Source organism: Schistocerca cancellata, chromosome 3, assembly GCF_023864275.1.
Source record: "Schistocerca cancellata isolate TAMUIC-IGC-003103 chromosome 3, iqSchCanc2.1, whole genome shotgun sequence".
Taxonomy (NCBI): domain Eukaryota; kingdom Metazoa; phylum Arthropoda; class Insecta; order Orthoptera; family Acrididae; genus Schistocerca; species Schistocerca cancellata.
The window spans coordinates 408,928,070-408,955,256 of record NC_064628.1 but is presented as its reverse complement, the minus strand read 5'-3'; the positions used below and the strand labels follow the sequence as shown (position 1 = coordinate 408,955,256).

The window sequence follows — 27,187 nt, the reverse complement described above, 5'->3', positions numbered from 1 at the left end:
GATGTACAAGTTTTTCTCTCGCTTCAGGTCAATCGGTAGAGGCAGCGCAGGTGGCCGCGGTGGAACACTCCTGTGAGCCTTTCCTCGCTCATGCAAGTGTGTAATCGTTAATGGAACATTTCTTATGTGATTGACAACCTTTTCCAAAAGCTGAAATTCCAGGTAAGTCTTTTGTCGGAGGGTGGCTCAAACCCGACATCTCTTCGCACTTTGTCTCATGGGCTATACACTTCTAAGCGTTGATCACTCTAACCTAAAACCAAAATATATTAAATACATCGGATGCAACTGCTGAAAGTGAAGCAGAATTTTCTTTTTTTCGAAATAAGTATATGTAATCAGAAATTTTTAATCAGAGTAATCTACAAACCACGCAAAATCAGTGTGGTATCATCCTTCGAATCAGACCAGTCCTCACTAGTGTCATAGTACGAGGACGTAAGCGTAACGTGGGACACAGTGACCTGCAATTAAAACCTCGCTCTATGTGATTCACGACAGTGAATTTTGCTCCAGGCCTTTCTGCCCATGATGAGATTTCAGTAATGTACTAGTTTTCCAAGCAGACCGCCAGAGAAAAATCTCATTTAATAACCTATAGAAACTGAAAGCAGGCTCGCCTTGAAGTCCTACAAAAGAACTGTTCAGATATCCCACTACAGGGCATAATTAATGAGTCGACACTAGATGGTAACGCCTGGGAATTCAGTAGCGCACTGCAGGACACAACAATATTACAATACAATTTCCCCGTAGATCCACTACTGCCGATAATAACGAACATTTTTAACCTTTCTCTGACCTCTAGCATCTTCCCAACTGCCTTTCTGCCAGCATTAGCGTAAACTTTCGAATCCACAATTCAAAATCAGCTTACAAATTACTTAACATCGAATAACGTTCTAAATGAATACTAGTTGGATTTCCGTAAAAGTCACAGCCTGACGGCTGCTCTTGGAAAAATGTCTGACGAACTGAAACTAGTCATGGATAAACAAGAGGAGAGTATTATGTGCTTTTTGAGTTTCAGCAGTGTTTTTGACACTGTCGACTTTGATATTCTACTTGCTAAACTCAGAAGCCAAAGCTTTTCTGGAACTGTTGTGCAAAGACCTTTTTCATTGTATGCCAATGATATGTCGACTATTCTCTCCCATTGAAAATATCTCTTACACTCGGCGACTTCCAGTTACACCAACATCCCGGCACACAGCCATCTCGAAGGTAAATTCTAACTTACTTGCTTTATCAGAGTGGCGCAAACATTGGCTTAAAACTTAACCCACATAAAACGCAAGCAATCTTAGTTGCTCACAGAAGACTTACTATCACTCATTTCAGAGAATCGCTTCCACCCACAATCCTAAGCAGTACATAAATAACCATTTTTTCTTGTAAAGAGAACTTGGGGATAATTGTGTACCTTCATGTAGACTCGACTGAAAGCAAAACTGATGTAAGAAAGTGTCAACAGTACTTCATTTACAACAGAAATGTGAAGAAGTATTTCCTCTCGTGCTTAAAAGAACCTGGTAGAGTCACTAATACTTCTCATCCTAGATCACGGTGATCTTATTCACCAAGGACTTTCGTATGAGTGCTCACGCAGGCTGGAACTTACGATGAATGCTCGTCTGCGATACATCTATAACGCACGCTGTTTAGACCATATCACTCCTGCCTACGAACAATTATCAAGCTACGTGCCGATAAGTGTAGAGATTATCTGTGTCTGTTCTGTCGTCTTCACTTCAGTGACGACTGAGATACTTTTCCCACTGGATACTTTTCCCTCTTCGGTACTTCTACTGTACTGCTCATTTGAAAGAAAAGGGGATCCTGGAACGATAACGATATGACTACTTTCGAGCCTTTTACCAACGGCGTCCTCTGGATCAGTCTGCTGCGCATGTCTCATACAGAAAAGGCGTTCTAAAAACGGAAAAACCTAAGAAAAAATCTGTCGGTTCACAGGCCTAATGGCTTCTCAATCAGTCTGGATACAACTCTTTCCATGGTAATGGCGCATTGCTTCCTCAGCATGCAACTAGAGCTCACAAATATGACATTTTTAGATACATAAGTGTATAACAATGAAATATAGTGTCCAATTGCTAATCAAAATGTACTATTACAATCACCTTATGACATCTCTCTCCCCCTAATCACATTGAAAAGAACATTAATAAAATACATTAGATGTTCACAACACGCTACAGAAAAGTAAATGTAACACTGATCAGCTACAAGATGATGTTGGGACTGGGTTTCTAATACTGGCTATCGTTTTAATCATACCTATGCTAACTCCTTCATTAGGTACTGCCACAGACAAGGTCCTCTTGATTGTTTTACGTAGTGTGGCAGAAACATGTCTCTAGGAAAAACGAGTGTGTCGAAGATGCGTTACTTTTTCGCTGACAATTTGTCGTAGCTAGAGAGTTGACTGCTTGTTGAGAAAAACCGTTTATTGATTACGCGAAGGCTTAAAAAAGTCATCATATTTTGCCTTTCTACTACTGAAGCTGTAATTTTTTTGCGTAGTTCTGCAGGATTCAGCTCGGTGCTTACAACAGAGTGGCCAATCTGATTTTGCGTATCACACCTGTTGCTTTGCTTTGTTCCGCAACTTTCGGAACACTTTATATAATGCAGGCGTTGTGTTTCGCTTGAATCTTCCGCACCAAAACCTCGTTTATTTGCCAGATGTAGTTCTGCAGGCAGTCGTGTTGCAAGAGGTTTCTTTAGCTTCGTATTATGTTCATCGTCATGATTTACACTAAGTGCATTATTTATTTACTTATTATTGCTTAAGCCTGACCAGATTAGGACCTTGAGGCCCTCTGTTACATCTAACTAGGAAGAACACATCCAAAAAATATTGCGTAACAATCACAATAATAATAATATGTATTATTAATAAAAATAGTAATTGGAAATAATAATAGTGGTATTAACGATAAAATAATGCCGGTATTAAGAGTTATGTTGATTAGTTACTACAAAACAGTCACAATAACAGTAATCTGCATTATTAATAAACATTAATAATTGGTAAAAATATTAAAAACGGTAACGCTAATAATATGATAAAGTAATGGACATGTTAAGACTGATAATAATTAGTTTTGTACTTTCGAAGCCTTGTTTGGTACTAGAAGAAGTGGAAAGGATAGCGAATAAGGAGATTGAAATGAAAATGACAATGGCTGTTAGAAAAAAGAGAATTTCAATAGAGAGGTGTGCAGGCAAGGGGGAAGGAAACATACTTGGGTACGAAGGGCTGGCGAGAGTGAACTGCGGAAGAGATAGCTATTGTGATAGAAGATGAGTCATTTTGAAGTTTGATAGGATTTTATTTTCTCTAATATGGCGGGGAAGATTATTCAAAAGTCACGTTCCTGATACAGAAAATGATTAATAGAACATGACAGAGTTATGTAGTGGTACACAGAGGATTTTACTATGTTGAGAACGAGTATTTCTGCTACGTTGTTCAGATAGTAGTGTAAGGGCTGGAGACAAATAAGAGGGAGTTCAATGAGAAGACGACTGTGACTGCGTTCTGCTGTCGAATGCCCACACCAGCCAACTCAGGCCCAGTTCGCATTCACTGCAGTGGCTAAGGGAAGACTGTCAAGCACGAATTGATGCCCCGTGGCAGGATTATGGCGGCGGCAGGTACAGACCGTAGGTTGGCGGTGCTGTAAGACCAAGTCCCACACAGGAGACTTAGTGCAGGAGGTGGCTGGCCAGACCCAGTCCCGAACTGATGGCCACAGCCGGCGGTGACCAGACATCTGGTCGTGTAGCATGACACTGGCGTCGTCGTGGTGTTGCTGGACTATGGATGAAAGTGACTTCGTAGCTATTTACATGGCCTTGGGGCACATCTTTGCATTATTACCCAGCGCTGGTTATATAGCTCATAACGTGGTTCTTGTCCTGAAGTGGCAATACTGCCCTGCCCACTCCGGCTACCACTGTCCTGCAGTATGGCTGGCTCATCTTCAATTCTTTTGTATATATGGAGGGTGTTCGGAAATTCCTGCTTCAAACTTCTAGGACCTGTGCAGTAGAGTGAGTACATAAAATTTAGAATAGGGACCCAGGTCCGGAAAATTACAATTTCCCTGCTACAACTGTTAGAAAACATATTTGCTAGGTGGGTTTCTAACAGGGTAGGCATGGTGGGAGGGGAGTGCTTAAATCAGATCAGTTGATGTCATTTGACATCCATCCTACCTCTGCCTACCCTTTCCTCGACGACGTTGTGTAATTGTAGCGCAATGTGTATGCTATGGAGTCCAACGTTGGGCATACCAATCTTCATAAAGGCGACGAGTAGCTCATCCATTACCGTGAGGTTTGCCATACAGAAAGATCCTGTCGGTGTGTTCTGTACTCAACCATGTTACTCTAAAACTCACAGGCACGTAAATGAGGCTCGAATCAGATCAGAGAGGTAGGATACAGGTCAAATGACATCAATCAATCCGACGTAAGCACCCTACTCTCTACACCATGACTAACGAGTTGCAAACCTACCTGAAGTCTATTCAACGAGAGCTGGGACGAAACATAAACAGTGCCACGTGAGCGACTACGCTCGTTTCCAGAGAAAGCATTCAGTGTTCACGTGATACGTAGGGGTGTGGGAAATCCTTGGCGCACGCTTTGCAGCTGGCAGCGTTCGGCTGGCTGCCGACTTGTCACAGCGGACCGTGAGAAACCTGGGCAACAATGTACGAAATAAATTTAACAATAATGTTAAAGTAATGTTAAACTGAGTTCATTCTGTCGAAACAGATTTATTTTCATTCAGGTTGCTAACAAAACGCTCCATTCAAACACAATTAATTGTTAATTTTAATAATAATACCAGTAATAATAATGATAAAGGACGAAACAAGGTTCACTCTGCCGAACTTGATCTGTTGTCATTGAGGTTTATAACAAACCGCTCCTCTCTCTCCTCTATAATGCAGTCTAATTTCCACATTTTAGTTTCCACTTTTTCTACAACATGGAGGACGCACTTGTTCCAATCCTCTGCAGTCACTGTTCTTACTACTTCTTCTAGCAGTACTTTAACTTCCGGCATTTTGTATGTTTTGTTTTTCGCTGCAACATAGCCTTTGATTCGGCTCACACTAACTCGATGGCGTTTAATTCATAGTGGTACGGAGGAATTCTGACAACAGTTTTCCCTGAATTCTTCGCCATTTCATCAATTGTGTATTCGTTGTGCGCTGTTCTGTGATTTTTAACTATATCTAAAAGTTCTTTCTTCAACATACTGTCTTCGAAATCGATGTTTTTAGATTTTAGCCACTCTGATACTTCGTGCTTATTGGAATTCGCACTGGGAACTTTTTCTTTTCTCCGAGAATGGTACGGCGCGTTATCAAGAACAATAACTGCAATGTGTGCGATAATCAGACGTTTCCCTTTACCTGATGGGCCCTTGCTTCCGGTGGATACTCCGGACAGAAATGCTTGTTTCGAGGAATTTATTGTGTCATCTACCCAGACGTAAATTCGGGTATGTCCTGCGTTCACCCACATCTCGTCCAAATAGTTAATGGGTCTGTCTTCATCTCTGAACCGTTTAATGGTTCGAAGATAACGCCGACTCCATATAATGATGTCATCCCTGTCTATTAGCATGCTATCGCGCCCACGCCGGACATATTTGAAATTCATTTCTCTCAATAACTTATAAAATGTAGTTCTCTGAAAATTGCCCAGATCTGCATCTTCGTTCACGACTGTCAGCACTTTGTCAATTGTTGGCAATTCGTTATGAAAAAAATTCGTGTACTTTCTTTCGTATCGCATTTCTATCGAAGTCATCAACACTTTCAGAAAGTTTCTGTCGTAATTTTCCTTTCTTGGGAGACTTCAAAGAGTGTGTGGCCTTGTACTCACTTATCACACGATACACTGAAGAACGTCCAACACGTGTAGCTGAAGCTGTTTTCGAAACAAAGTCACTCATCGACTTCTCTGGATGTAACAGTTCCGTTTTATACACATTAAACACCATGTGCTTCTCGGAAGAACTTAATGATTTCTTCTTTGCTCGCTTCTTTGGTGGACTCAGAACTGACACGTTGACCTCGCTCGCTGGATCCGTGGATGACATAATGAGGACAGCCGTATGTGATGCTAATGAAATAAGTGAATATATAAAATAAGAAACTATGCGATGCTATTGGATGCGCACATAAACAGTGAATGCTCAGCGTGACTACAAAACTATCGGTGTCAGAGATAACGTGGGCTCAGTGACACAATGTCTTCAAATGTCTTTGACACCGATAGTTGGCAAACGGAAGTGGAGCACCTGCAGACTATTTCTGAAGAGTGGGTACTCGTCCCAGCAAGTGGTGAGAGCGCTGCAGACCTGTAAACGACGGAACAAAGAAGAGGAAGAGGCCCTTAAAACGACTGCCTCTTTACCATATATTGGTAATATTTCAGCGCAAATACGCAGAATACTAAGAAAATATAAAGTGAAAACAATCTTTCGCTCTCCTACAAAAATTTCGTCGCTGTTGGGATCTGTCAAAGACGACCTAGAGCTGCGCAAGGCAGGTGTTTACAGGATTCCGTGTGAATGCGGCAAATCGTATGTAGGGCAAACCACGCCTACTGTGCAGGATCATATTATAGAACATCAGCGGCATACTCACCTTCTTCAGCCTTGTACAGTGTGTTAACTGTAAGACGGCAGAGTTGTGAGGGGAGTGCGGGGAGAGGAGGAAGCAAGCATTGGTTGGCGAGGGGAGTGGAGCCATTGGGTGGGGGGGGGGGGGGGACAAGGCACACCTACCAGTTGCAGTGCTGGCACTACAAATTGCGCGTCATGCTTACACGAAAGCAGACGAAAGGCATGGAAGTAAAACTCGCTTTAAATGTTGTTCGTAAACCAAACTGAAATCGTCATGTACATTGTAATCTATATATATATAAATGAATGTATGTATGTTTGTCTACTATGCGCTCACAAACCATTCATCCGATTGCAATGAAACTTTGGTGAGTTGTTCTCTGAACGCCTGAAAAGAGTAATAGACAATGTTTCAACAGTTAGGTTACTGTTGCATGCGTAGCGCAATTGATTAGGTAAAGGCTCGTCATGCAGCGGACCCGAGTTTGATTCCCACTGATCGCAATTTCTTATTTCATTCCCCGCAATGTTAAACTATTAATTATAAAATTTAAATATTCTTAAACAGGTCATATAGTATAACGTAACTGTCAGGGTGTTTCCATACAAAGCAATACGGTAGCAAGGAAAAATGAAATATAAGGTAATTCGGACGAAATAGGGGGCTCCTTCAAAGTGATCGCGAACAAATTATCTGAAATGCAAACTCACCTTTTCTTGCTAGGCGTTTGTGGTGATACGCCAGGATGATTCTTGGAAAACTGTTTGAATCTTCCAATGCTACGCATGCTTTGTCCTGTGTATGTAGCAGCTCTCAATGAAGATTTGTAAATGGGGTGAAGCAATTTTTTCTGCTCCCTTTCCCTTTCGCAGCATTCAATTACACGCAATATAATTTTGCGAGCATCGCTACGTAATACTGGTTTCCTTCTAACTGTAGGCCTACCGGTAGGGGTTGTTGGCGACTCCCGAAATGGGCCAGCAACTGCCTCTTCACTCATTTTGATAATATTTAGCACAACTGCACAATAAAAACACGCAGAACAGTACAGCGCAAAACAATAACGAAGCAGACGACAATGGCTACCTTGTACAACACAGTCAGCAACGTAATGTTGGCAGCAGTCGAAACTGCGTGCCTACCGAAGTCTCCCGACGTTTACCGACTTCTACCGATTCAGGACTAGGGAGAGGTCTGCCATCTAAAACTTTACACACTGTAAGTCTGCCATCGCCGATCACTGTATTTCCACTGGTCATGCCATGAATTACAACGAGACAAACATTGTGGCCCATACGTCTAACTTTCAGAGTTCTATTGTTAATGAATCCGTGGAAATACGGCTGCCTGACAATGAGTCTCTTATTAATCGTGACGGCGGTTACCAACTGAATTCGGCATGGAATCCAATAGTCGAAAAACTTTGTGTCCTCCGTAGCCGGCGTAGGTCTGTGATGGAACCGCAGGGAGACAATCGAACTGATATCGATGCGGCCAGTTTTCACCACAGAGTGCGCGTGACGCAGCAGAATCGAACGCGCTCAAGCAGCGCACGCGCAACGACAAGTGAATCCACCACGCATGTGCCGGAGGGGCCTTAAGTACCAGAGCTCAGGGAGTTTTCGCTAATAGCACCTGAAGATGGCCAGAAGACTCTGCGCCGAAATATTGTGGTAGGAAGTTGCAAACATCCGGCAGTTGTGGAACACTATGAACGTATCTTGATTTTTCTTCGGTCTAGCTTCCATTATCAAGTACCAAGTCAGACTGCATTTCTCGAGCCTTTACCTTTCCTAAATCCAAACTGTCCCTCATCTAACAGCCCCTCAGTTTTCTTTTGTCATTCTTCTCTGTAATTACTATTCGTGTCAGCAGCTTGGATGCATGAGATGTCATGCTGAATGTGCGGTAGGTCTCGCATCCATCTGTCATCGCTATCTTCGGAGCAGCGTGGATAATATTATGCTATTTTTCCAAAAGTTTGATGGTACATCGCCAGTCTCAAAGATTCCATGTGCTAACTCGAACAGTCTTTTGGATGCCATTTGCCACAATGATTTTAGAAATTCTGCTTTGTTTCATCTTACGTCTTTCAGAGCCCTTTTAAAACTACCTCTTACACTGGATCCTCTATGTCTTCCCTATCGACTCCAATTTTTTTCTTCTATGAAGCCAATGGACAAGGCCAACAGTGTACTCTGTTCCACCTATCTGCTCTTTCTGCTGCGTTTAACAGTGGTATTCCCATTACACTTTTAATGTTAGCACCCTTGCTTTTAATTTAACTGCTGGTTGTTTTGACTTTTCTGTACTACAAGTCCGCCCTTCCGACAATCATTTCTTTTTAAATTTCTTCACTTTTTCCTGCAGCCATTTCGATTTTACTGCCCTGCATGTCCTGTTTACTTAATTCTTAACTAATTTATTTTGCTGCGCTCCTGTCTTTCCCTAAACATTTGTGTACTTCTTTCCTTCATTGACGAGTTGAAATATTTCTTCTGTTGCCCATGATTTTCTTGGAGTTATCTTACTTGTATCCATGTCTGACTATCCAACATCTGTGATTGCACGTTTTAGGTATATCCATTCCCGTTAAACTGAATAGCCTACTCTGATATTGCTCAACATAGTATTCACATCGTTAGTGGACTTTCAGAATACCACATACTTCCACACTGATTCTTCCGTACGTTTCTCTTAAACTTCAATCTATTCTTCATCATTACTAAATTATTATCTGAATCTATATCTGCTCCTTGACATGCCTCACAATCCTATATCTGATTTTGCAATCTCTATCTGACAATGGTGTAATCCAGCTGGATGGAAACTTCCCATGTCACCAGGTCATTTCCGAGTACACCTCCTTTTCTTCTCTTCTGACCTTGAACAGAGTATTGGCTGTCAGTTGCTGAAATTTATTGTAGAACTCAATTAATCTTTCTTCTCTCTCATTCCTACTACCAAGCCCAGATTCTCCTGTAAATCTTCTACTCCTTCCAGTACAACCGTATTCCAATCCTCCACGTCTATTAGATTTTCGTCTGCCTTGACGTACTGAACTACCCGTTCAGTATTCTCGTCTACTTTAACTGTCTAATAATCTCCTGCTTGAGACGTCAGCATGCACACCTGAGCTATTGTTGTCGGTGTTGGTTGTTGTCGATTCACATAAGAACAACTTAATTTTCTACTACGTTCAAACTGCTGACATTCCATGCTGCGACTTGCAGAATGCTATCCCTTTGTTCGTTGTTCCATCTTTTTCTCATAGTCAGCTCTCCAATGGTAGTCCCCTCGAAGAGATCGGAATGGGGTACTAAACCGAAATCTTTTGCCAATGGAGAGTGCATCATAACACTTTTTTAGTTACAGACCACATGTCCTGTGGATACACCCTATGTGTCTTTGATGCAGTGGTTTCCATAGCCTTACCATTGATCATTGATGATCATTCGGCCTTTTCGGGCAGTTTTCCATTCCAGGGCCAACAGAATCCTCCGAACCTCTGTGCGTTCCTCCATCCTCTCTGACTAGGCCATTGGCAGAGCAAGGGTGATTTCGTATGCCGGAAGTATTGGGCCACCATTGCTGATGATTTTCATTCTTTAGGTGGCTGAGTTCGAACCTCCGACCCGTGATATTCTGATTACTACTCAAAGACGCTACGCCTAGACAACATTTTTAATATTTTAATGTTGCTTGTCAGTCAAATGGTAGTGAGCTTCTCCAAAGGCATATGGTATGGGCCGTTTAAGTAACTTTATTTTTTGTTTTAGAGCACGGTGCAAAGACTGAAGAAGAAACCGGCCAGCGAGGGTAAAGGGGAGTGGTCCGATACTGACATAGCCAAAAGGGCAGCTGCCGATCATTTTAATGCTCATAGAACTACACTGCATAGGAGAGTAAAACCATTGTAGGGAATCAGCAGACATCAATGACGTCTCAGTTAGGTTTTTTCAAACAAACCACATGAGGGGCTTACATTTCTGGTTAATGACGCCAGCGAAGACTGAGACGATTTGGCAGAAAATTTAAAACTTCTTCACAGATTTAAAAGAGAAAATAAACTGACCGGTAATCGTTTTCCCTCAGAACTTTATTAAGAAGCACCCAGAACTGTCTCAGAAAACCACAATCTCCAAATTTGATGCGTTGTTTCAGCTTCAGTCGACTAGCTGAAAATTATTTTAACAATCTGTTTTCTTTACTGCCTTGTACTTTTGATATATAAACAGATTAATTCGTTTGTGAACCGCAAAAGAGCTCTTTTTATTTAAAAGCCCAAATCTTGTTTTGTGGTACACACTACCCGACACTTTTCTTAAGATCTTGAACTGTAAGCCATAGAAAATTTTTTCTTGTTGTGTGCCGTTTTGGTCAGAAAGCTGTTTTTCCCCATTTACATCAAAACAAATGTCAAGTAAAGGTTTTACCGAATTATACCTTATTGTAAAACACAACGAAAGTTTTATATTAATATGGCTTAAACGTCCCGTACTAGCCGCCATTTCCCTGTTAATGTTACAGGACAGCCAGACTTTTATTAATAGAAACTGCGCTGATTGTGCTCTTGGATTAATACAGTAATTGTTAACTGTCAGAAGTATTACATTCTTATTTCAAGCACTTTCTATTTCCTTTGCTTAAGTCCAAGTATTGTTTGTTACGTGGAAAAGTATTTGCAGTTAATCCCACGTTTGAGTGGTTCTTTTATGTAAGAAATTGGTGACATCAATATGGATGGCTCGCATTGCAACAGTATTTAATTAAATTCATTTGCTTTGTTTCTCAAGACGTAGTAAAATCTGGAAAGAATAAATAACTTCATTTTTATTTGAAAAGTTTCGTAAAGTGATTGGTGAAAAAAGTGGTCATTAAACACCTTGTGAGTTTCATTCTGGTCTAAATGTGCATTTACCCAAACATAAATTCATTAACTGTTCCAAGTTTAATGAAAGTAATTATATTGAAAATTCGTCCCTCAGGGCTGGTGACAAGTATTAGAAGGCAGAATTACCTGTTTTCAGAAGAAAAGTTCTTAAGTTGAGTTAGTACTGCTTCTTAGCTCAGTGGTAAATAGTGGCATTGTGTTTTGGTGGGAAACATTATTTATCAAACCAATAATGAAAGGTAAAGAGTGAAGCGAAGCGTTAAACCTACTTTCTGGACAGAGCGACCCTTAGTTCTTCACTGAACGCCGCGGAATAAATATGATAATCTTAATAATATTCAAACGGGTTTACACGTAGTTAAAATTTGTTAGACATTTCAGTTCAAATCTAAACAGTTCTCGAAGAGTAAATTTTATTATTCCTTGGGAGTCTCTAGTTAGACGCTAAGAAAAGCCATTCAAGATTTCAGCAAAGTTATGCAGTTTTGTAGGCGAGAACAGACACTCGTAATGGAAGATGATAAAGCACATTATAATTAATTAACGATAAGCACCAGTTTGCTTTTGTTCTACAATATTACTTTTATTGTTAACCGGCTTTCGGCTTACAAGGCCATCTTCAGGCATGTCTGAAGATGGCCTTGTAAGCTGAAAACCGGTTAACAATAAAATTAGTATTATAGAACAAAAGTAAACTGGTGCTTTTCAGTCATTATAATTTTGTTCTACCAAGAACCGAAGGAAGATTCTGTTAACACATTACAACTGCAAATAGATTAGAGATGTGTACAATCGTCATAATCTCCTCTCTCTCTTGTCAGTGGTACATATCCTACTGACAGGAAATAAAACTTAATTCGACCACTACCCAAAAACGATTATCAAAACTACGCTGTTATCTGTAGTACCTAAAGCCTTGGAGTACATTGCTCATGACAGCTAAAGCGATATCTCAAATTTTATAAATACCAATCATGTTCCGAAAACATCGTAGCACAGCAGTTTTACTAGTCAATTTGACTGACCATGTCACATATGATTCACACAGATATGTAGCATCAGTTCAGTAAAATTTTTGATACTGTTGGTTTCAAAATATTACTTATGAAAATGAAGCAGCTGAATTTCTCAAACAGTGCAATACTTTGGCTCAACAGCTAACTCAGAAAAAGATATCAACGAACCATCTGTGGGGTCGGAAAAGCCATCACGGAAACATGTGCTCAATGAAGTCCCTTGGGGTCCTGTTTTTGCTCCGTTGCTTTTCTCATTGTCAATCAGTGCTATTTCATCTAAGTCACATGATTATAACAACCACAAGTATACTGACAAGATTCAGGTGTATCTAAGCTCCGGCTGTAATAAAATTGCCGGTGCTACATCAGGAATAAATTACGAACTTTGCTCAGTTACACAATGGGCACACAACGTAGATCTTAAAGTAATCTTAAGAAGCAACACGTCATCCTCATTTTACAGCGAAATTTCCTCAGCGGACATTTTATTTATACACTTCCTCCTGTATTCCTTAGTGGTATAAAATCACGCTATGAAAAAAACCGTAAATCATCTCCACATAATTTTTGATGAGCATCTAAATTGGAAAGAAATAACTGTTACAACACGCAGAAAATTATTCTCTTGCCTATATGCAGTGAGAAAGTATAGTATAATCTCTTACTACTTAAATGAAATAAAAATTAGTTCAATTGAATCCTTTACCAAACTAGTGAAAATTTCAAAGGACTACAAGTAACCATGTACCACAAGAAATGTGAGTAACATTCATTGTTTGATTACGTGCTCTGCTCACATTGAACGAACGCGACCAAATATGAGAAGTGATTTCAAACTCTATTCTTTTCTTCATCGGTTCCTTAGTTACAGTTGTCGATACATCTCCTCCATACCAAACATCTATCAACACTCCATCACTGCAACACGACTCCACAGAAGTCCTGTTCCTCAGGGGTACCGATATTTGACTCTAAATGTTTCTCCATCCCTTTCTCTATGTCAGCTACGCGACTCATGAACGAATTGCCCTGATATATGCGTCTTATCCAAAACCATTGTACATTCAAATCTTGATTTGTTATCATTGGCGTAGTTTCCATCTTGGCATATTTCTCGTGTTCTTTTTTGTTCCAGCTCTGACCCAGTCTCTCCGTGACACTGTCGACACTATCCAGGCTTTCTGATCCCTATCGATTTCTGTTTTCTACCTTCCATCTTATCTTCTAGCCTTAGTCTGTCGATTCCTGTTCTTCCTTAGAAACTATTCTCTTTGTTTGGTCCTTTCTGTGCAGCTGCCATACATTTCTGGTTGACACCGTTGCTCACATTCGACAAGAATTTGTCCAATAAAATGTCAATAACATAGACGTTTTCCTGATTCTATATAGTAATTATTGTATATGTATTATCATTATCGCTATGTATTGCTCTTATACCAACAAGGATGTCTGGTTAATGGAAAAGATGGTCTGAAGGTCTTCTCTTGCCAGGTGAAATAAAAAAAGTCGTTCGTTAACAACAAGTACAGAATGGAAAGAATGCCTAATATACGTATATATTAACTCTATCTTTGGTAAGATTAACAGATAAATATGCTGGCTACGTCAAGAGATAGTACTGCTAAATTCATAAAGGACTTTTTATGTGGTTGACTTAAGTTGAGCGAGTAGTTGCCTCACTGTAAGATACTTACAGATTGCATCCACAACGCTGCCAAAGCCATAATGGGTGCCGTATCTGGATTCCAAAGCTTTGACTGCTTTCTCAGCCATTTTGTGCTGTAACAGATGAAAATATCCCCTTCGTATGGACTATTTAGGTAACTTTTGAGATTCTCAGGAAGACTCTCCTGCCTCACTCGCTAGACGGTTTGCAAAATGCCTCTATCAAATTCACGTATTTTTCATATAACAACTAGTAATAGACATATGACTTTTACTCGGCTTCTTTTATTATTTTTTATAATTTTTATACTTGTTATAACCACATTGAAGAGTTTTGCCGTTTTATTTATTTATTTATTTATTGTTCCGTGGGACCAAATTAAGGAGAAGTCTCCATGGTCATGGAACGAGTCAATACATGAAATTATAACACGATATTAGGAACAGATAAAATGAAATATATAAAAAAAAACATATTCAGGTGACAAGTCGTAAGTTTAAATGAAGACAATCAACAATGTAAAACTGGAATTTGCTTAATTTTTTAGCTCTTCCAGGAGCTCCTCGACAGAATAGAAGAAGTGAGCCATGAGGAAACTCTTCAATTTAGACTTAAGAGAGTTTGGGCTACTGCTAAGATTTAACTATTTGAACATATGCACATCATTATATGTCTTGATCAACTTTGTACCAGCATTTAAGCTATTTTTTTGTTCTTTGAAGAAAACGTAAAATTATCTGCTCTTTACGACAAACCTTAGCACTATTGCAATAAATGGTTTACTCAGGAACTTGAGACCAAATTGGAACTCAAAGAAACATTTAATCGTAGTATACGCTTACAGAAGCGAATCAAGCAGTAAATTGGTGCATTGATTAATGAAGTTGAATCTTGGAGATGTAGATAAACAGGAAAGCCATATCACGGTCATACTACAAAAATGCCCCAAATTTGACGACACACGTAAAAAATATTGTACTCAACAGATTTACGTGTGTTTTAACAAACAAATGTTTTCTACAAATATAGGAACAGAAGAGTGCACTAGTATTTGTCTTCAAGTTCGTCTATTTAGCAAAAATATGAATGAAATAAAAGTTGAAAAATAAATAAGTTATGGTATTTAAAAAGGCATTGTAGGATTGAGATGAACGGGAGAAAGGAATCAAATGATGAGAAGTGACAATGGATGTCCTCTTACCTAAATTCTAGGCTGTGGTATTCGGCGTGTGGATGCTGACTGCGGGCCAGTGGCTCACATTCCACCGACGTAAATCACGAGGGTAATTTAAGCGTGCTAATGGGAAACACTAGAATCTATAGCAGAGTCCGTGACTACTCCTCTGAACACATTACCTGCCACTATCACAATTTCGTCAACACGGCTGCCAACACGTGGTCCATTGCAGTCGACACTGACTAATTTGACTGGAACGTTAGAAGTTGGGTGTAACAGAAAACTAGTAAAGGTGGGACTGGATGGTCCCTGCAGGCTCATGTTTAAAGACAGGAAGGAAACTCATGTTGGCGTGTTTCACATTATTTTCTTTTGCCATCACACAGCAAAGTTCCCACGAAAAGTAGGCCTGCTTTGATAGTGGGTTATGAGAGGACTGTATACATCCGTTACAGTATCATCACCTGGTTAGCTACCTTCCAGCAGAGGTCACATTGTGTTCAGGGCACATTTATTCATACAAAGGGACTAAGGTTCAACATCATATTAGTGAAAATAACTATAACATCGAAATTTAAATAATCGAGATATATTTTCGTAAATAACGAACAATATTACCTTACTTCTGCCTCTCTGTTGCCTCAGGAACAAGCAGAAAAATCGTTATTCAAATGTTTCAATTAATTATGTAAAAAAAATACAAAATAGTAAACTTTGATTCAGTTACGTATCTGTAATTCAACCACAGAATTCCACTAAAATTTCCAACTTTTCTAATAGTGCACTACTGCAAATGCAGGTGACAGAGACACTGGCAGCCTTTCAAGCAATTCGAATGATTGCGAAAAATGTTGGTCTTCTCACCAGTTCAACGGCGTTGTCGGCGACTTCGTGAGATGAACCGTAGGGATAGATGAGCAGCTGCCTGTAGTTGTGGAAGCTCAGGTAGACCTGCAGGTCGCTGCCCAGTCTGGCCAGGAACTCTGACATGGCCTTTGTCTCACACTCAGAGAACGCCATCGGTCCAGCGTAGTCCTCACGACATTGGTTGCTGCTGGCTCCCTCCTCTGTGGATATTGAACGATTCTTGAACATTCAGCACTACAGTAGGTCGATAATTAACCAAGTCTTCGCTCTATGGGAAGCTCCAGAACTGTGCGCTTTATGCTTAGTGATATTCCTCTTTAATTCCACTTCTTCAAACTTTCCTTAGCAAATCTGGTTATAACAAGGGCTTATTGAAGATGCAGATGAGTGTTAGCAGGGAGCACGGGTAGAAATATTTCTGTACCAGTTTGCCTGTACTAGCATATTTCCCTTTGTGCAATCCCTTATTTAAATTAAAGGATAGATTTCAAATGAGCGCAGCTGGTGATGTTAGCTGATTCATTTTACCAGCTATAATGATCATTGTAACAAGTCTTGCTGAGTTAACAGCCAGTTGAATTTCGTATTCACTCTGCCGTTTTCCTATATTGAATTGTTTTTGAAAGGTAGAGTACTGCAAACACGACTGATGTAGTAATTCTGTCACCATATATTAGTTCTACGTGATGATGGCAAATACTGACACCACTGGTAAGTAATCTCGCGTATCCATCCTTTAACGCTTGCTGTGCAGTTTGCTGCTCATGTCAGACTGAGCCTTCCGCTGGCATATGCTACCCGTGGCCGTGTTTGGCCCTGCGCAGCGTTGCCGGCACTCGAGAAGTGCTCTTGCATGAGCTAGTGCCGCGCGGCCCCTGTGCTGTACTGGTGTGGCCGTACAAAGGCGCATAGTGAGCGGATGAGTACTTGTCAATACTGGCAATCTACAGTCACTGTCTGTAGTGTACACCTTGGGGTGCGTGTCCAACATTTAGCACTGATTTTCACGTTACAATAAGTATGACGAAGATATTTAGCCACTTTTGTGTTCATGTGGGTTGCAGAAAGCAAACACGGCACGTTAAGAAGCGACAGCGATAGTTTTCCGAGCGTATAAATTTATCCGTGGAAAGTCAGAAGCATAAACAGTGGAACAAGGATACGCTTCCCCAGCACTGCCAGCTACCAGAGTAGCCACCGGGGGGCCACGACGTACGAGTACGCTCTGCCTCTCTCTGGGCGGAATGCGGCCCCACAGTCTTACCTGCAGATCGCCGCAGCTGCAGCCTAATTTTAATTAGTTGCTGCCTGACATTTAAGACCCGAAGTTGCGACACTGTCGTGTCCAACTACTGTTTGTAGGCAGCCACCGCAGCGCTTTACTCTTCACAGTGATAGAAAATCCCATTAATATCTCTATGTTCTACAAAAATCACATTAAAAAATCTGAAATGTACGTATGGCTTACATTTCTGTAGTTTCTAACCACTGAAATCTGTTCTTAACTTTAATTTGTCCAAGCGAAATAGTTTCCATAACTGTGTAACTTACTAACACATTTTTGTTCCTTGATTACCAACATACCTCGCTCAGCAATAGATCTTACCAAAGGTTGGTATCACGTTGGATTTCATATGCACAAATTTCAGGAAATGACATTCTTTTGCAATTCTGTCAATATTTAAATTGGGACGAGTATGGAGTTTAAATTATCTATCCTTTATTTTAAAAAATCCCATGAAAATTCTTAAATTCACTTATATAATAGGTTTGTATAAAGTCTTTAAGCATTTTACAAAACTCTCCATCATTTTAATGATTGCCAGAGCTCTATTTTCTCTTTTATGTATGACATTTTCGAGACTTATAAACTTTTCCTGCTTGATAACTAGCAAGCATGACGCTCTGTGCTACTGAATCGGCTACATTTGGGAGTCTACAATACCAATCTGACATTGCTCCATTGTTCGCAGCAGCTATCCAACCTGATCACTGTCAAATGTCAGCTGACGTAAGTATAACTATAGGTAGTGCTAAATAGCGCATATGAAATACTGCTGAACACTTCGTGCTGAAGGAATGAAATTAGACTCACAAACTGTCACCCTCTATGTTGGTGTGTAGCTGCAACCTCTTTAAAAATGATTGCAAGAATCACTGTTTCGTTAAAGAACATTCTGCCTCCACGAACACTAGGTACAGCTGTGTTGGCGTCTTAAATCAGTTTGGTTTCACCAAAGTAAAAAGTCAGTCTTCATTGGCAAAAATATACTTAGAAGTAACCGTAGGTTTAATCGAATCAGTCATCAATTAAGTTCAATTTCTGTGTTGTTTTATTTTGTTTTTTAACTTTTAACAATAAATGTTTCAGATCGAGAAGTATTTCAAATTAAGAAGTTAGGAGCAGATAGGTTATTTCCTGTCGTACTCTATAACAGTATCATAAACAATACAAAACGAAGTTAATATATTTCCAAACGTCATGCTTCGTCACTTACTTTTACTTTGCCTCAAGCACCAGTTATATGCTTTCCTCAATGGATTTCCTACTTCCTTCAACTAGCCTCAGGGTTACCATAAGGAATCAAAAATGAAATTATCAGAAGAAATGTATTCTCCATCACGATTAGCTTGTAAACTCCTACACAATTCCTCTTTAGTCAGCGTTTCATCTGGCATTAAACACGTCAAACAAATTCAAGTTGTAGTCTGCATTCAGCCTTATTGTTGGCGAGGGAGACATTACATACCTGCCACAGTGTCAGATTCTTCTCACATGGGCATGCGAAGATATCACCAGGCAGTCACATATAAGACATTTACATTTACATTTACATACATACTCCGCAATCCACCATACGGTGCGCGGCGGACGGTACCTCGTACCACAATTAGCATCTTCTCTACCTGTTCCACTCCCAAACAGAACGAGGGAAAAATGACTACCTATATGCCTCTGTACGAGCCCTAATATCTCTTATCTTACCTTTGTGGCCTTCCCGCTAATTGCATACAACACTTTTGCTTGCACGTCATGCTGAGACTACTGATATACTTATTCTTAAAACTGCAACGTGCGTCGTTCTACGAGTTCACATGTCCCAATAAATGCAGCCGTTTTCACAAAAAAAAACATTAAAAATTACTATTGAAATCTTCATCATCGCAGATTGATAACAGCCAATTTGCAATAGCCTTTTAACAGTTTCTGAAAAGTGCAATCGTCGCACTACCGTTACTAAGATTTTAGTTTGAATTTTTGCATGACTCTATAGACACTCCTACCTGCTGGGCTACACAGCACAACGGTTTTCTCGAACTTCGTTGCGATGCCAGCCCTAGCTCTTCTTCTGGTTCAAAATGATGTACCTCTTGCCAGGGTCCGAGAAACGGAGCGTAGCCTAAGCAGCGATAGCAACCAGCCTCTCTGTGTTTCTTCCCACGCAACCATTTGCGTCGTACGAGTAACGCCACGTACGATTCGCAAGTGTTTAACGGCTTGCCCACGACGCGTTAGTTATGAAGTGTACGTTAGTTATGAAGCTTAGCTTAGGTACTGAGACACTGGACTCGCATTCGGGAGGACGACGGTTCAATCCCGCGTCCGGCCATCCTGATTTAGGTTTTCCGTGATTTCCCTAAATCACTCCAGACAAATGCTGGGATGGTTCCTCTGAAAGGGCACGGACGACTTCCTTCCTTAATCCGATGAGACGGATGGCCACGCTGTCTGGTCTCCTTCCTCAAACCAACCAACCAACCAACCTTAGGTACTGACAAGGGAACCTCCCCATCGCACCCCCCTCAGATTTAGTTATAAGTTGGCACAGTGGATAGGCCTTGAAAAACTGAACACAGATCAATCGAGAAAACAGGAAGAAGTTGTGTGGAACTACGAAAACATAAGCAAAATATACAAACTGAGTAGTCCATGTGCAGGATAGGCAACATCAAGGCTAATCTGAGGTTAGGAGCGTCGTGGTCTTGTGCTTAGCGTGGGCAGGTACGGAGCGAGAGGTCCTTGGTTCAAGTCTTCCCTCCAGTGAATATTTTAATTTTTTATTTTCAGTTTATGTGACAAACTCTTATGTTTTCATCACTTTTTTGGGAGTGATTATCACATCCACAAGAAAACCGAAATCGGGTAAGGTAGAAGAATCTTTTTACCCATTCGCCAAGTGTACAAGTTAGGTGGGTCGACAACATATTCCTGTCATGTGACGCACATACCGTCACCAGTGTCATATAGAATATATCAGACGCGTTTTCCTGTGCAGGAATCGGTTGACCTATGACCTTGCGATCAAATGTTTTCGGTTCCCATTGGACAGGCACGTCCTTTCGTCTACTAATCGCACGGTTTACCGGTGCGGTCGCAAAACACAGACACTAAACTTATTACAGTGAACAGAGACGTCAATGAACGAACGGACAGATCATAACTTTGTGAAAATAAAGAAATCAAACTTTTCACTGGAGGGAAGACTTGAACCGACGACCTCTCGTTCCGCGGCTGCTCACGCTAACCACGGCACCATGGCGCTCCTGAGCTCAGGTTAGCCTTGATGCTGCCTATCTTGCGCATGGACTACTCAGTTTGTATATTTTGCTTATTTTTTCGTAGTTCCACACAACTTCTTCCTGTTTTATCGATTGATCTGTGTTCAGTTTTTCAAGGCCTATCCAGTGTGCCAACTTATATCTAAATCTGAGGGGGGTGCGAAGGGGAGGTTCCCTTGTGAGAAGGAGAAGTTCTCGGACACTGCCAAACGATTCGGCTCGTACACTATCTAGTTACATTAATGAGACCAGCTGTCAAAAACCTCAATAACCACCTTTTTGACGCAGACAACTGCGAGACATGCAGGAAGAGAGTCAATGAGATTCTGGAAGGTACAGCGTGGATGTGAAACTATGCTAACTCCAGTGCCGTGGCCAGCTGCTGAGGCTGAAGATCCATGTCTTGAACAGCCAGAGGAACACGGTAAACTCATCCTGCCGCTCTTTAACCCACGCTTGTAACACATTGCGTTGTCCTGCTGGTAGATGCAATCATGCCAAGGAAAAACTACCTGCATTTAGGGATGGACCTGGTCCCCAAGGATACATGCATGCTTCTGCTAATCCATTGTGCGTTCCAAAATGAAGAGATCACCCAGGGAATGCCACGAAAATATTCCCCAAACCCTAATTGCTGCTGCTTGTTTGCTTTCGCACATTTCACGCTGTACACGCCAACTGCCACCTGTCCAATGGAGCATAAAAATTGTTTCATCGGGAAAGGCCACCTGTCGCCACTCTATGGACGTCCAGCTGCAGTACTGATGTGCAAATCCCAGCCTTCGTCGTCAGTGAACAGCAGTCAGCATGGGTGCCTCAACCAGACACCTGATGCGGTGGCCTAAATCCAGCGACGTTCGCTGAACACTCGTTGAGGAGACACTGTTGCCAGCCCATTGGTTGAGTGGGAGCTCATTTGCACAACAAATGGAAGACTATTGGCCCACACACATTTCTGCAGTCGTTGTTCACCTCTGTCAGCTATGGTCCGTGGTATGGAACAGTTGCCTCGGTGTCGTGTTTGAAGGGGACCATACGAACCGTTTACAAACTTAGAAATTTCAGAAATGCTTCCAACCTTGGCCGAAAAGTACTGATTGTGCCCTTTTAGACGTCAAACAAAAAACTCCATTTCCTTAGTACGACAACAACTGCACTGTTTTCCGCTTTCCCCCGACACGTTCTATATACGCTGCACTGTTACTAATGTCACCTGCCGTCTGTGAGTGGTTATTGTACGTTGAAGCGACCGTAACCGATGATCACATTAATGTGACTTGACCGTATATTTAGCAGATGCAGCGACAGCACAGAAAGTAAGAATTTCTGGTTTGCTTTTTGCTGCGCGTTATAAAAAACGTGTAAAAGGACACTAAGAATGCCATATTCAACGAGCCAAGCTTCTCGTTCTGTCCACAGATAGATTATGTTAGGTACGACCCCTATGAGAAGCATGGACGCCTGTGTAGTAACACAGTCTGGGCTGCTAGTATCGATATCGTCTTTCAGGAGCAGAAAGAAAATAATTCACACAAATGCATGGTATCGACGAGCAACTGGTTTTCTAACACTTCCAGTGCGGTGTGCACCCTCAGAATTCCAGAGATACAGACGTCGCTCTGTAGCGCTCACAGGGTGAAGAACTCAGACATGTCCAATGAACTGCGCTCGTTTCTGACAGGTCGGTTGTGCACAGTCTAAAATATGAGACTAGGCACAATACCTGTCCATTTTTGAGAAAACCATCCTTAAAGTCCATTACGCGCAGTGGGCTAAATTTGTCGAACTCGATGGACAATTGAAAATTGAGCATTTTTCAACATTGTATACGGGTACGAAAACGCATATTTTAGAATGTTATATACGAGTATATTGAGCAAGCAGTAAAGGAAACAAAAGAAAAATTCGGAGTAGGTATTAAAATCCATGGAGAAGAAATAAAAACTCTGAGGTTCGCCGATGACGTTGTAATTCTGTCACAGACAGCAAAGGACTTGGAAGAGCAGTTGAACGGAATGGACAGGATCTTGAGAGGAGGGTATAAGATGAACATCAACGAAAGCAAAACGAGGATAATGGAATGTAGTGGAATTAAGTCAGGTGACGCTGAGGGAATTAGATTAGGAAATGAGACACTTAAAGTAGTAAAGGAGTTTTGCTATTTGGGGAGCAAAATAACTGATGATGATCGAAGTAGAGAGGATATAAAATGTAGACTGGCAATGGCAAGGAAAGCGTTTCTGAAGAAGAGAAGTTTGTTAACATCGAGTATAGATTTAAGTGTCAGGAAGTCATTTCTGAAAGTATTTGTATGGAGTGTAGCCATGTATGGAAGTGAAACATGGACGATAAATAGTTTGGACAGGAAGAGAAGAGAAGCGTTCAAAATGTGGTGGTACAGATAAATGCTGAAGATTAGATGGGTAGATCACATAACTAATGAGGAGGTATTGAGTAGAATTGGGGAGAAGAGGAGTTTGTATCACAGCTTGACTAGAAGAAGGGATCGGTTGGAAATACATGTTCTGAGGCTTCAAGGGATCACCAATTTAGTACTGGAGGACAGCGTGGAGGGTAAAAATCGTAGAGGGAGACAAAGAGATGAATACACTAAGCTGATTCAGAAGGATGTAGGCTGCAGTAGGTACTGGGAGATGAAGAAGCTTGCACAGGATAGAGTAGCATGGAGAGCTGCATCAAACCAGTCTCAGGACTGAAGACCACAACAACAACAACATATATTAAACTGTAGAAACAGCCGACATAGGGCTGCCAGCTTAGCCGACACTCTAGAACCTAGATCACGTTATACTGAATAGCTTGTAATCATTAGATTTGTGGAGATGTGCTCTGTAGGTGTGTGCACTCCTTTTCATTAAACATTTTAACTGTTTGTGGGAAGTCCCCCTTTTATAACCACACTTCACTTTTAGCACCGTATTTTTTAAATTGTATGTGTGTTTATATAACCTCATTTCTACATCAGGAGACTGTTGTTGTTACAGTGGCGGAGCCTTGCCCATAAGGAGAACGAATTATTAATCTTGTTATATACTATCGTTTGAGTTCTTCATTGCACCATCGTTGCTAATACATACATAACGACTGTCTTACTGCTGTACTTCAACATCTTCACCATCTGAGAGGTCTAAGATGACTGGCTGAACAGTTTATAAATAGCTGTAAATATATAGGTTTCAGTATAACGAATAGTGTTATCCTTGACACTAAATATAGTGTTCATTGTTATCTTAGGATCGAGTATATGCTCGAGCGGTTAAGCGTCTTTTATAAAAAAAATTATGCAATTCCATTGATAGTCTTGACAGCTTGTGCTTGCTGTGAAGTATGGAGGGTTGCATGCTGATTCATGATCCACTGGAATACACGGCTGTGGGGAAGTGCTTCAATTACAATTAGAAGAAATCAGTGTATGGTTGTCCTGCGACTGGTAACGGAACAAGTTATGCTGGCCAATCGCTGGTGTTGCAGTGATGTATACGCTGCAGTTACCTAAGAGAAAGAGAGAGAGAGAGAGAGAGAGAGTCTGTGTGTGTGTATGCTGTCACACGTCGATAAGGTTAAAAAATAATTTTTTTCATGACATATATTTGTTTACAACTAGCAATTGCAGTAATGGCCTGTACATTCATATTCGCAGAAAAACTAGTCTGTCGCATCACCCACTATGAAGTACATCCTGTACACAAAGGCTGCAAGCTTTATTATGCAACGGCTTTGTAGTCATTACATCAGTACTGCATGTATCAGATTGTTGCATAATGCACTCCAGGAAGATGTCTCCAATTTCAGTATCCGCAGTGTAAGAAATCTTCATGTTGTCTCCTTATATATACTCTTCTTCATCACTATCATTATTATTTTCTGGCAGATTTCTAATTTTTTCTTCATCACTTCATCCTCCTCTTTGAAGCTTATGGAACATATCAACCGATGGTTCCAAACTGACTTGCTCATCAATCTCACTCAGAGCTTCAGCTCTGCAACAGTGGATGACTACATTCATCCCCAGCTTTTCATTCTGATGGAGTTCTCCACTTAAACCCAAGCTTCTAAGGTTTGGAGCACTTCACGTAAGTTGATTGCTTTCTACAGCTTCAACATGACCTCGGTGGAGTCCTTCGCACATTCGTTCAGCAAGGAGACAAAAAGTCCATGTCGATAGTGGCATTTAATTGATTCCAAAATCCCCTAGTTTGAATCAGGGCCGTCACTTTGGTTGCAAGACTGAATGGTTGTCTTTCATCAATAAACATTGTCAGTTATAAGTATAGCTTACAGCGGCAGTTTTTTTTCTTCTACAGCTCCTTTCTCACAGCTAAAACCAATGTGTCGTGGAGCCACCGAGAGGATTTTTTCAGTGTCCATCCATAATTTCTTCCAAGCGCAGTATTGCACTGGTAACGTATTTATGTCACTGTGCTGAAAACAACGTGGATGTTGGAGTTTCACAATCACCTTGAGTGGCAGTTTATGATTGCTACTTGTGGTAGAACACGCCATTAATGTTACCACATTGTTTCTGTTGTTTATACCCAAGAGTTTCCTTCGCGTTCTTGACAGCTAATGATTTTGAAGAAAGCATCTTGGAAAAGAGACGTGTTTCATCAGCAATGTACAAAGTATCAGAATTTAAATCTTCTTTCTCTATTATCTTCCGTATCTTCTTTTCAAAATTTTATGCATATTTTTTGTTAGCTGAGCGACTTTCCCTAGCGATTGTCAGCTTCAATACACGACGTTTTGCTTTTCAGTTTGACAGCCAAACTTCGCTTGCAGCAAACGAGTTATTGCTGGCAGGTTGTTTGTTAAATACACCGCTTTTTTCTTTATTATCTCTCTGATTACTGGAACACCTTTGCTGCAGTCTTGTATAAGCCATCTATAAAAAGCTAAGTTAAGTTCTTCATTCTCATTATTTCATATAACTTCCTGTTTTCTGAAGTCGTTCTCCATTTTCTTCCTGTACTGTAGAATCACAATTTTTGTCAGTAACAATAGATTTGTACAAAGAACTTCGGTTCAGTTTATCTAAAACAGCGAGTTTCTGCTTGACATCTAGAATACTGTGTTTTCCTTTAGAACCCATGATACAGAACTGTAAAGAAAGCCACGATTTGAAACATGTATATCATTGTTTAAAACTGCAATCAACTAACATTATTACTGGGATGGATGATTCATTGCTGTGCATAACATTTCTGCTTTAGTGACTAGACGCTACATTTATTAGAGGCCAGACTACTGAGGGCTGGGTTAGTGACAGTTCACTGTAGTAGTTCTGCTAGTGTTGTAATGGTAACAAAAAAGCTCTAACACACACATAGTACTACTAGTAATAATAATAGTAATAATAATAATAATAACAATAATAATAATAATAGTAATAGTAATAAAAGACACAAATACAGACATTAGACCATTCTTGCATAGACCCCCAAATAACCCACAAGTCGAAACAACAATAACAACTGTCAACACAATCATACACAACAAAATAAATGAAAATACAACTATGGAAGAGTTACAACTACTGGTTTATATAGGAGCACTCACTACAATAAATATACACACTAGGCAGAGATCAGAACAAACCAACGCACAGAAGAAACCCCCAAACCAGCATGGCAACACAGGCTACAGATGAGAACAGAAAAACTGAGAAAGACATTTTACAGCAAACACAATTTATAAGAAATGAAATATCAGACAAAAAACGAAAAAGGTTAGGTAAAATCTCGCAACAAGAAGCGATAGACTAATTAGATGAAAAGAAGCAGAAATTACAAGCATTGGCCAAACGACTTAGAAGATACAAAAAAAGTGAAAATAGAAGGAAACAAAACGAAACATTCAACACAAACCAAAAGAAATTTTATCAGACAATAGATAACACACACATTAAAATAGACGATCCACCAAACATAACAGACATGGAACACTTCTGGAGCAACATATGGTCAAACCCGGTACAGCATAACAGGCATGCACAGTGCATACAAGCAGAAACAGACACATACAAGATGATACCACAAATGCCTGAAGTGATATTTCTGCAACATGAAGTCACCCATGCAATTAATTCCACGCACAATTGGAAAGCCCCTGGAAAAGATAAAATAGCAAATTTCTGGCTAAAGAAGTTCATCTCAACACATTCACATCTAAGTAAATTATTTAACAGTTACATTGCAGACCCATACACAGTTCCTGATACACTTACACAAGGAATAACTTATCCGAAACCTAAAGATCAAGCAGACACAGAAAACCCAGCAAAATATAACCCCATAACATGACTACCAACAA

The 27,187-nt window shown here is 40.5% G+C and overlaps 1 protein-coding gene across 1 annotated transcript in view; it reads right to left on the bottom strand.

Moving 5' to 3' along the window:
• Nucleotides 1-27,187, bottom strand: part of LOC126176343 (zinc carboxypeptidase-like) — a 117,172-nt gene that overhangs the window by 9,880 nt on the left and 80,105 nt on the right. Inside the window, exons 4-5 of the mRNA XM_049923494.1 lie at nt 16,295-16,516; nt 14,282-14,366 (exon numbers count right to left, since the gene is read on the bottom strand). Coding sequence (XP_049779451.1) covers nt 14,282-14,366; nt 16,295-16,516 — 307 coding nt within the window. The remainder of the gene's footprint in view (nt 1-14,281; nt 14,367-16,294; nt 16,517-27,187) is intronic.